Source organism: Rhinolophus hipposideros (genome assembly GCF_964194185.1).
Source record: "Rhinolophus hipposideros genome assembly, chromosome: 9".
In the NCBI taxonomy this organism is placed as follows: domain Eukaryota; kingdom Metazoa; phylum Chordata; class Mammalia; order Chiroptera; family Rhinolophidae; genus Rhinolophus; species Rhinolophus hipposideros.
This window is the reverse complement of record NC_138055.1, coordinates 34,147,534-34,159,594: the sequence shown is the minus strand read 5'-3', so window position 1 is coordinate 34,159,594 and position 12,061 is coordinate 34,147,534. Positions and strand designations below refer to the sequence as shown.

The following is a 12,061-nucleotide window of genomic DNA, read 5'->3' as shown; positions in this document are numbered from 1 at the left end:
TAGAGAGCATAAACACTTCTATTGTAAAATGGATTAAGAGAAAATATTTGATTTATATAGCTCACTTATTCTAGCCCTAATGCTTTAAGAATGAAAGGGGAAGATTTGTCTTCCAGTTGTGTACCACTGCCAATATGGTGTCAAAAATGCTAGAAGATGGAATGATTGATTACCTACTTACATATATAATAGTACTCTAAGTTGGTGGCTCCCACAACACATTCCTTTCTTCAGTGTACTGAAATTCTCATAGGAATGGTGGATGCAGCTAGAAATAACAATCATGCTGCTGCTGTTGCTACTACTACTACTACTAATAATAATAATAACAAAAATATATTGAGCTACTCAACCAATTATTGCCATACATGGCTTTACAAATATCATCTCATTTAATCCTCACAAGACCCCAATGATTTAGATTGTATTATTAACTCCATTTGAGAAATCTAAAGATTGAGTTGGAGAGAACTTAAGTAACTTGAACTTCCCCCAAATGATCTAGCTACTAAATAGCAGAGGTGGGTCGTTAACCCAGTTGGTCTCCACACACGAGATTTGGAATGATTTTTGGAAGTCAGATGCAAAAGGACAGAGGTCATTCTAGGGGGGGAAAATAAGAAGTCATGAAGGCAAAAATGCATCATCATATATTTATGATAGGCAGCAGGAATTCTTGAATGAATCAGTGGTGAAAAGGACCAGTTAGACCACTTACACATTTTATGATTTGGTTAAGTACAGTGTTCTTGGTGGTTAAGAGTCCAAACTAAGCCATGTCTGGACCTGAAAGAGCACAGCTGATTCTCTGTATACAGTGGATACAGGATACAGGATAGTTCTGGACAGTGGATCATTAGAGCTGCTGCTGATTTTTGGGTAGACTCTCTCCTGAGTGTCATGGAAACTAGGGTCTAGTTCTTACATTGCCATCGCCTGGCTCTGTAACCAATAATTCATTTAATCTTTTGGTCCTCAGTCCCCCAAATTTTATAGTTTATGAAAAATATAATTATATATCATCAATGTGTTTTTTCATTTTTACTATGATTTCCAAATGCTAGTATTTTAGTCTAAAATATGAGCTTTCTTTGTTTCAATTATGTGTATCATGCTTATCAAATGATAGTGTGATATATTCTTGAAGAGATATTTAAACTAGCAGAGGGTCCAGGATATGAAGTTATTCTATTAAGCAAAAGGTCTGTGAGTGAAAATTAATATCAGTGCTGGAGAGAACTTGAAATGCTGTCAAATCTGTTTTTTAATCTGTGTAATAACCCAATTTTCATATATGTGTGTTAGTTTAGTAGACCAAACAAAATATAGGTTGTGAATACTCTCAAGAATGCACATTTGTTAAATTCTGATAACTTACATCATAAAAGGATTATTTTATCAGAATTTTGCTGTTTGTAACATTTCACAAAAAATAATTTTTCAATAATAAAACAACATTTTCTGGTTAAGACTAATGTGTCGGAGCTCATACAATTGTGAACAAGGAAATACCAACTGGGAAATGTTTGTGGACTCCAGACAAGATGTTATTTAATGCACTTGGTCCTTCCTGACTTCAAGGAATGTTAAAGTAATAATAGATGATTAATTAACGTTACTGAAAATGTTTCACAGTTCACTGAAACTAATGTATTTGATTTCTTTCTACAGTCTTCATGAATGCAGCAATTCCCATAGCAGCTGTTCTTGCTGTAAGAGACCTTTTCTTCTTTTTCTATATGGAACTAAGTCAGTGTTTAGAAATGATTTATGAACCAGAATGTGTGAGTGATAATAAATATTACCCCACCTCTGCCAGTTTTCTTTTTTTAGTTTCCATTGAAATAATTCTAATCCAGTGTTTCTCAGCTGTGGTACTATGGACATTTTTGCAGAGATAATTCTTTGTTGAAGGGCCTGTCGTGGATGTTAGGATGTTTAGCAGCATCCCTGCCTTCTACCTGTTAGATGCCATTAGCATGACCCACCAATCATGACAATCAAAAATACCCCCTAAACAATGCCAAATGAGCCCTGGGATCAAATTTAACAGTAGTTGTGAACTAACTGTCCTAATCTCCATGACCTGGTTCTGGATATTCTTACAATAGGATAGTGCTAATTAAACAGTCAGGAAATGTTAAATAATTGCATTACATTTCAGACTTAAATTGAAAACCCAAGAGCTAGTATTATATTTAGAAATTAAATAAGTCTGAATTGGACACCAATGTTGGCAATTTTAGTAAAGGTCAACAATAGGGACCTGAAAACAATGGAATGTTCTCTTTTTCTCGTAGAAAATTTAGTATTGGTTGGAAAGAGCCTGGCTGGTTGTTAAAAACTCTGGATTCTCCTCAACTTCACTTTCCCTATTCAGTTATTTGACAGAAGTCAGTTTTCTAATCTGTAGATAGAATCTGTTTTGACCTTCTCACAAGTTTACTGCTAGAATGAATGTAAAACCATTGAGCACTCTACCAAACTAGCAAGTATTATTTTTCTTAGGGAGTAATTTCGATGAATTATTTTTATAGTTCCAATGGACATATTGGCAGAGCAGAATATATTAGGTTTGTAAAATTGAATGTAAACACTTGTGAAACTTTTTTCACCTTTGTCTAAAGAAATCCTTTCTTTGCACAGACATTTGTGACTCATGCATATGCCAGCGGGAACAATCTAAAACCTGCAGAAGCCTTTGCTTCACTGTCTCTCTTTCATATTCTGGTCACTCCACTGTTCCTGCTCTCCACAGTGGTCAGATTTGCAGTCAAAGCCATTATAAGGTATGAGCTGGAGTGTCTGGAATTCTTTGCTTGATTATGGAAATAATATATGCTCATGGGAGTAAATTTGAAATAGTATAAAAAGAACATGAAACTCGCTATCCAGAAGATGTGGTATACATACGCAATGGAATACTATTCTGCCATAAGAAAAGCTGAAATAGTGTCATTTGTGACAACATGGATGGATCTTGAGATATTATGCTAAGCGAAATAAGACAGAAAAAGTCGAGAACCATATGATCTCACTGATATGTGAGATATAAAACTGAAAGCAACAAAGGAACAAGACAAACAAATAAAGAAACAAAAACTCATAGAAATAGATAATAGTTTAGTGGTTACCAGAGGGTAAGAGGAGAGAGGGTGGTAGATGAGGGTAAACGGGATCAAATAAATGGTGATGGAAGGAGAACTGACTCGTGGTGAACATACAATATGATATATAGATGATAGATTACAGAATTGTACACTTGAAACCTATATAACTTTACTAATCATTGTCACCCCAATAAACTTTAATTTTTTTAAAAAAGTCACTATCCAGAGTTAACCATTGTTAAAATTTTGGTATGCTACCTTTCAGTATTTCATTTATTTCATATAAAAATAGTTATTCTAAAATAAAAATTTTGAATTTATGTAGATTTAACTATGTTTTACTTATTGTTTTTATTATTTCTCCCCTCATTAAGATCATAATACATGATGTTTACTGGCTATGTGATATTCCATTGTTTGGAAGTATTATAATTTATTTAATGACTACCTGTTTATTGGACATTTAGAATGCTTTTATTTTTTCCCTAACACAAATAATATAAATAACACTGAGATAAACATCTTTGTTTATCTTTAAACTTTTCTCTGATTATTTTCTTAAGTCAGATTTCTAGAACTGGGGATACTAGTTCTAATACAGGTACATTTTTAAGGTCCTTGATGAATATGACTATATTGTTTTCCACTGGAGTGGTAGGTCAAAAGGTGCACATATTTTTCAGATTTTTTAAATGAATATGGTCATAATGTTTTCCAGTGAAGCTGGACCAGTTTATATCTTCACCAAAAGTGACAAGAATGTTCACATTGACATATCACATCATAATCTCACCCGCCCCCCCCAAATTCCAGGCTCACAGTTTCTGCAAATGGAAAGATTGAAAAAAAACACTCAGTGTTTTGTTCATTTTAAATATGCTTCTACAGTATTTCTAACCAGTGTAAATTTTGTCTCAGACTCACAATTTCCCATAATGCACAATGATAAAAATAGATGTGATATGATAATGATCATTTCCGCACCATTTTTACTTGTATTATATAATAAATATGTTACAAACTATATTATAATTACACTGTATGTGCCATAGCCTACCATGTATGAGTCTATATTAAACAAGGCAGTCTTAAAATAGTATTTTGCTTTTTGCTATAAGATCTTATAAACTTTATAAAACATCAGCATGTTTCATAAACAGTTGTCATATTTATATCTGGCCTTTGAAAGAAATGCCAAGATGTTGCAATACTGACGGAATATTGAAAAATTGAGGTCTTAAATATACAAAGCATGGTGTTGTCGTTGATAGCAATGTAAGGTCTTTTAAAATGAGATAATTTTCCAAATGTCTGTGAATTATGAAGAAAACTAGTATTTAATATTCAAAATATAATTTTCAGTTTTAAACAATAGTTTATATTGGCTTCAAAAATGGCTCAATACAAGGTAACATTAAAATGCATAAACATTATCTAATTATTATACAAGTTGTGATTGGTTATAGTAATAGCATAACATGATTTCAATCCTATTCTAGAAGTATGCCATTTATGGAGCTGTCAGAGTTTAAAGCTCAGGTCCTCAGGCTTTATCTGCCCTCATTTCTTTTCTTATTGTTCTGCCTTCTGAAACACTTGTACAGATCACTGACTGATTTTTGTAGCACCGCTTCCAAATTAGGCAGTGCTCTGGAAGGGAAGCTACTTCAAACAGTAAAATTGATAAATGGCCAGAGTCTGCTATTTTGGTCCTTATTTTCATTTTCTCCATTTAATAGCTGTCCCCTCATGGTTGCATTTTTAATTGGAATTTGACTTGGTGCTACAAGTGGAGAGGGAAAGGAGTTGATAACTTATACCAGATAACTGCTCTGAATCAGAAGGTTACCAAGCACCAAAAGGACATTAAGAGTTGATATGAAAAACAAAAACCAGAAAAATCTAGGCGTGTCCCCAAGTTCATAGTATACAATCCTGCTGTAGTAAATCCTAGTAAAGTTGAGGGTGGATAATATTCCCTGTATATTTCTGCATAGCACTCTCTCTTCTGTATGTCCCAGGGAAAAGGCATTTGCCAGTTTGATAAAAACCAGTCTGTTTTTAGGGCTCAGTTCCAGATTTCCCAAGCCATAGGCCAAGTGGAATCAGCTTACAGAAACTTGCTTCTCTAAAATGAGCTTCAGTGGTTGATTCGTGGGTCCTACAGAGATAAGCAGTCAATAAAGGAGGCCAGTGCTTTTTCCCACTGTGCTGGTTCTAGGAACCCAACTGAGCAGTTTCCCAGTGTTGACTGGGCTCGGGATTTCCTCTGGTACTGGGAACCCATGACCAATCTTTGACTCCAGTTGGCCCCACAGGCAAGTTGAGCAGCCTGTTTATAATTGGAGACTTTGGTCAGCTTATTTTCAAACCTCCTCTTGAGGATTGTAGAAGTCATAAGTTCTTCACTGCATCCTTAAGTTCATTCAGAAATTTGGTGGGTTAGAATGGGGTGCAGCATATTCCCAAACTTGTGTCATACGTATGCATGTAACAGACTTGTACGTGTGAACATATCTACTATAGGAAATTCCCATGCCATTCAAAAGTCTTTGCTATGAGAAGTTCTATGTTTTCTTTTATAAATATTTAGCTTGTTAGATAAAATTGTCTTCATGGTGCTCAATGGATGGCACCCCATGTATACATAACCATTTGAAGAAAGGGGCAGTTACAATTCAGGTTACCTCCTCATATTCCCAGTACCCAATACCATTTGAGTTTTCTGGACATTTTATGATGTATTCCAGTCTAAATTTGCAAAACAGAGAGAGAAATGAAGGAAAATAAGAAAAATCACTATTATCTTTAAAAAAAAAAAGCAGATCCCTGAAAACAGACTGGTCTTTATCAAAGTGGCAAATGCATTTTCCCTGGGACACATTGTGCTGTGCAAAAACATACAGGGAATGTTATCCATCCTCAACCTTGCTTTTCTGGAAGAGAATGTAAGTTGATGTTATATCCTTTATAAATAATTTGAATTTAGACTTCTGGTATTTGATGTATAATAAAATATCTATGTCCAAAGATATTATTTTGGGAAAAATGTGTAAAATGGATACCCTCTTTTGAGGGAAAATAACGTTGTGTCCTTTCATGTACTTCCCAAAGGAATGTATGCTTGGCTAGTTCACCACAGGTACCTTCAATCAAATAAATTGTTACCGATATTTATCACAGAGTAGGCATGCACTTTGACCTGTTCATTGTTTACAAAAATTTCATAATTCCAACAAGCAAAACATGTAACTGCTAGCAACAACAAAAAGTTATTCCCGGTTAATATAACACCTATCCAGTGTGCTCAAGCTATGTCTAAACACCCAAAGTGAAACTTGAAAAGGGAGAAAATCACAGGTGTAATTAAACCTTTAAATGTGTTTGTGAATTATCTAAACATATGACAACTGGTAAAATAATTATGTACAGGTAGAGGAGAAAAGATAGCAAATTGGTTGGTATCAAACATACCTGCTTTCAAATTCTGGCACTGCTATAGAATACTCATTATTCACCCTCAAACACATTATTTTGTGTTTCTATAGCGCAACCTGCTCACTTATCAAATGGGCATAATAATAGCTCCTGATTATCGCACTCGAGAGAATTAAATGAGATAATAAGTGAAAAGTGCCCAGCACTTTTATTTTAGGTATTTAAATATTTTAGGTACTAAAAAAAAAAAAAGTCTCCATTTTTCTATCTCCATTCCCTACTTCAGAGAGATATCTTCTGTGGGTCTACATGCATTTATTCACACTTTAGGTACATTTTGAGGTGTAAGGGTTTGCAAAGATAAAATGTAGAGTGCAATCCTTAGGGGGTCCAAAGTCTAGTTGGAGAGACCAGGAAGGGAAATTGATTACAGTGTAGTGTGTTGTGCTATTATAGAGCCCTACACAGAATGGCATGGCCCATATATGAGGATCCTTGAAGCTCATCAAGATAAAAGGCAGACAGTCAGGGAAGGTTGAAAAGAGGTGGTGGATTCTTCATAGAGCTTAAAGAATTAGTAGGACTTGGTTATTTGAAGAAAAGGGGAAAACGTCCTACGTGAGGGAGCAACAGATGCAAAGGGAAAAGGTAAGTAGGTAGGTGAGAAATCTTGGTACATTGAGGGGCTAAAAGTACTTGAGTGTAGTTGAAGGAAGGTTCTGGTGTGGAAAGAGTCAGGGGATGAAGCTGGAGAGTGAATGCTGTCAGCCTGTATATGATTCTAAGGATGCTGAAAGGAAAGGGGTGCCATTTGTTCTTTTAAAGAGAAAATCGTTACACGAACAGATTTGGATTTCCACCTGGCAGCATGGTGGATTTACTTCACCCGTGGTCAGGATTCATGCATTTTTTCTAATTGTTTTCCCTCTGATCTCTGAAAGGACCTCATATGTACAGGAAATGCTTTCTGTATTACCCATTTATCCATTCACCAGACATTTCTTGAGGAATTACTATGTTATATTTTTTGCATTGGGCTAGATGCTGAAGATGACAGTCTTTGCTCTTAAGGAGTTCACTGTTTGGTGGCAGAGATAAACAGTAACAAAACAATGACTAAATAGCAGGGCAGGGACCCTCAGCCAGAGAGTCAAGAATGATGGGGTCACAGGTGGGGAAAGGAACGGGGAGGTTCAGAGAAGTGTTAATATTGGGGTCCCTTGATGTTCACTGAAATTGGAGTTCCAAAGTGGGATGTTATAAAGAGGAAAGAAAGTTCTTCCCATGTCCCAGTGCTCAGAGACCATTGCTTCTTGATGTGCAACAAAAATGCAGCTCATTAATTCCATAAAAACTTCAGTAAGATTTGCGTGTGTACTAGAAACGTGAAATGAAGAATTGAATCAACTAACTTAAATGTCTGAATCATTGGTTTATGCCTTCTTTGATTTAGACATTCATTGAGTAACATGTGCCAGAGGCTGCTAGACTTTAAGAGTTACAAAGGCAAATGAGCCTGGCCCTATACTTCCCTTTCAAAGACATAATGTGAGATTGTTTAAAAGGTCTTCCTTTGATTGACAAATCTGTGCTTTTAAAAATCCAATCTCTTCCAAACATAAGAACCCAATGACAATTAAAAATCCATAAAAGAAGGTCTCATACTACTACTTTTAAGGTATATCTTAAAAGTTCTCATCAGAAGAAAAAACAGTTTTGTGGTTATGTCCGGTGGTGGATATTAACTAGACTTCTGTAATCATTTTGCAATATATACAAATATTGAGTCATTATGTTGTATAACTGAAACTAATATGCCATATGTCAATTATACCTCAGTGAAAAAGAAGAAGGAATAACTACCATGTATTATGGATAAAATGCCATTTCATAAGCCATTTCTAATACTGTCTTTTAAATCTGTATGGTTAGTCTTTGCTGATAAAGACCACGGAAGCTCTTCTTTTTTGGTATCTGAAATTCTTTTTAAATGTAACTTGGAAGTTAATGTATTGCCCCGATGAATTTTGTCTACCTTTATTTTTTCAATGAAAGGAAGCAGTTTCTATGGCACGCATTCATGGGCAACAGATTGAATTAAATTTACTTTTCAATTTAGCATCCTAAAATGCTAAAAGGAGCATTTTTTTTCTTTTGCAACTTCACAGAATCTTCTTTATTATTTCATTTACAGGAGGACATTTTCAAATCATATTGTTTTCTTTGATTCTTTCTTTTTGCTTCTAATCCTGTGACAGTGGTTTGAAAAAGTTAGAATGGGAAGGAATAGGAGGTTCAAGGAGTTTTGTGTCCGGCTCAAGGAGACCATAGTGAAGAAAGTTTGCAAACCGCTCTTCTAGAGAAGGGCTTCTCAAATTGAAACATGCTTATGAAATATCTCTGGATCTTGTTAAAATGCCTGTTTTGTTTCAGTAGGTCTTGGGTGGGGCCTGAGTTTCTCTTTTTCTAGTAAGCTCCCAGGTGATGCTGCAGCTGGTCCTTGGCTAACACTTTCAGTACCAACTCTCTAGAGGGCCCTCTCCTTGCCAGGTTGACAAAATATGTGTAATATTTTGCTTAAGCAAGATAGCAAGTGGTCATGGACACCAGATCTCTGTGTTAATATTAAATGCTTTTAGACAGGTTACTTCACATCTCTGTACCTTATTTCTCCTCATTTGTAAAACTAGAATAATAAGAGTACTTCCCTCATCAGTATTATTATTTTGAACCATCCTGTCTCAAGTTCCTCTCCAACTCTACTGTCTTTGACAAAGAATATAATTGCAAAAGAAGAAGTGAAAAATAAATTTGGCAGGATTTAGGTTGACTAATCGGTTTTGGTTTCCCTGAGATTTTTCTAGTTTTAACATTGAAAACCCCAGGTGCCAGGAACCCATCATTCCTAGGCAATTTAAGACGTTTGTTCTTCTGAGCTGAATTTCTACTTGGTCTTGAGACATGACTCTCAGAGACAGCTTTCTCAATATAATAATGAGGAGGGGAGAAACTTGTTTATTTACGTAGATCGTCATTGTTGTTGGTTTTATTTTTGGCCCTTATTTTGTTTCTGCTTTTTTGCAGTGTTCAAAAGCTGAATGAGTTTCTCTTGAGTGATGAGATTGGTGAGGATAGCTGGCGAACTGGTGAAAGTTCAGTTCCTTTTGAGTCCTGTAAGAAACATACTGGAGTGGTAAGTGCTTTTTCTTATTATGGAAACTGTGAATAAGGAATAGTCCCAAGAATGGATATTTTAAAATGGCTGTAATAAGAAGAAATTATAACCTTTACTTTTAATTTATATGAAGAAAGATTTTCACCTGCTTCTACAAGAAACCTCACAAATCTAAAATCAATAAACAAGTATGTAAGGCTTATCTTTATAAATCATCAAAGAATTATCCCAAGAGAGACAGCACATGTTCAATTCAAGCAAAAATTGAGAGGTTGTACCCTAAGCTTTATATAAAAATAATACAAAATTAGCTTACAACTCCTGTACCATATTCTTATAATACCTTTTAGCTCTATTATACTTTTTAGTGCAAAAAGTGATTTCTGATGCATTATGTCTTTTGAATCATTTAATATATTATATCACATTATCTATATTTATTTTCCAGATGAATATATTGAGTTTGTATGGTATGTGGCTTGAATAACATCAGAAGGTTAGTAAGTGGCAGAGCCAGAATGAAAACTTGAGTCTTATAACCCTTGAACTAGTTTATTCATCAATTACACAAATATTTACTCCGAATCTACATAAAGATTCGATATACAGTCAATATTGTTTTGTCATGTATTACATGTACTATAACATGGATTATGAATTTGCCTGTGTTTCCAGACTTATTGGCTACCCTGTACTTCATGCCAAGACCTAGAGATGTAGCAATGGTCCTTCTTGTCATAGTTTGCTTTCTTGAGGCAGAAGTCAGATGATAAACAAGTAAACAATGAGATAATTTTTCTGTGGGAAGAAAATACAAGAAGGTATTAGAGAGTAACTGGGCTACTCAAAGAAGGGTGGTCATTTCCCAGAAGGCCCCTTTCAAGAGTCAGCATTTGAGCTGAGACCTGGATGAAGAGTAAGTACCTGTTCTGCCAAGATCTGGGAAAAGAGCGTTTTAGGTAGAGAATGAGCAGATGCAAAGACCCTGATGTGGGAATTAATTTGGTGTATTCAAGAAACAAAGGCGCACTATGATTGAAGCCTGGTAAAGAAGGGAAAGGACAAGTAAGAATGAGGATTAAGGATTTAATATAGAAAGAGTTTGGATTTTATTGGCATGCAATAGAAAACCATTGAATGGTTTCAGTGTAGGCACTGATATAACTTGTTATATTTTTAAAAGGTGACTTTGGCTGTTGGGTGGAGAATAGTCAATGGGGACAATAGTAGAACAGATATATCAGTAAAGAAGTTGTTATAACAGATGTAAGGAATGATGGTGGCTAGAATTAGCAGTTGCAGTGGGCATTGTGAGGAAATGATCAAATTCAGTATATATTATTTAGGTTGAGCTGATGAAGACTTGCTAATAAATTGGATGGAGAGAATAGGGAGAAAAAGGACTCAAGGATGAATCTTAGGTTATTGGCTTGACTGTTGGGTAGATGGTAGAGCCACTAACTAAAATAGGAAAGCTGAGGAATGGGTAGTTGGTGTTGAGGTAGAATCAAGAGGTATATTTTGCACAAGATAATCTCTCTATCTCTATCTCTATCTCTGTCTCTATCTCTGTATCTCTATCTCTATATCATCTTTATATGTATATAAAATATATATCATCTTTATATATATAAAATAATAATATCTATAATAATATCTCTATCTCTATCTCTCTATCTCTGTCTCTATCTCTGTATCTCTATCTCTATCTCATCTTTATATATATATAATATATATCATCTTTATATATATAAAATAATATCTCTAATATCTCTATCTCTATCTATGTCATCTTTATACATATATAAAATAATATAATCTATATCATCTTTATTTATATACATCCAAGAAAAGAAATCAGCATTGGAGATGTGAATTTAAGAATCATTAGTCATTCTCTAGATAACCAGCATGAATTGCAGTGGCTGTCTGGGCCCTAAGTTTATTAGGTCTCTTGCTGAATGATTTTCCTACAGAGTTCTTATTTTGGGGGCTTTAAATTTGGGGGTATTTGTGAATCTCCTAGAATTTTATGTAAACTTTTGCTTGCATGTACAATTTTCTGATGAGCGGGTTTGTAATTTCATCCAATTTATGGCAGTGAGTTTATAGATCTAAGGAATCACTCACTGCTTTGTGACATGGAAAATATTTCGTGTATCAACCACCTTTTCGACTATTAAAACTTTTGTTATCTCAAAAAAAAATAGAATCATTGGCCACTAGATAATATTTGAATCAATGGAACTAGACTTTTGAGAGGTGTGTCTGAAAAATTCCGAAGAAAGCCTTTAAAATTAATATGTATACTTCATAACAGTAGAATAGATGTTATTCT

The 12,061-nt window shown here is 34.7% G+C and overlaps 1 protein-coding gene across 2 annotated transcripts in view; it reads left to right on the top strand.

The window, feature by feature from the left end:
• The window catches only part of ABCC9 (ATP binding cassette subfamily C member 9), a 106,721-nt gene that overhangs the window by 31,131 nt on the left and 63,529 nt on the right, over positions 1-12,061 (top strand). For both annotated transcript variants that reach the window (XM_081061438.1, XM_081061439.1), the window contains exons 14-16: positions 1,672-1,712; positions 2,647-2,789; positions 9,633-9,741. In XM_081061438.1, coding sequence (XP_080917564.1) covers positions 1,672-1,712; positions 2,647-2,789; positions 9,633-9,741 — 293 coding nt within the window. The remainder of the gene's footprint in view (positions 1-1,671; positions 1,713-2,646; positions 2,790-9,632; positions 9,742-12,061) is intronic.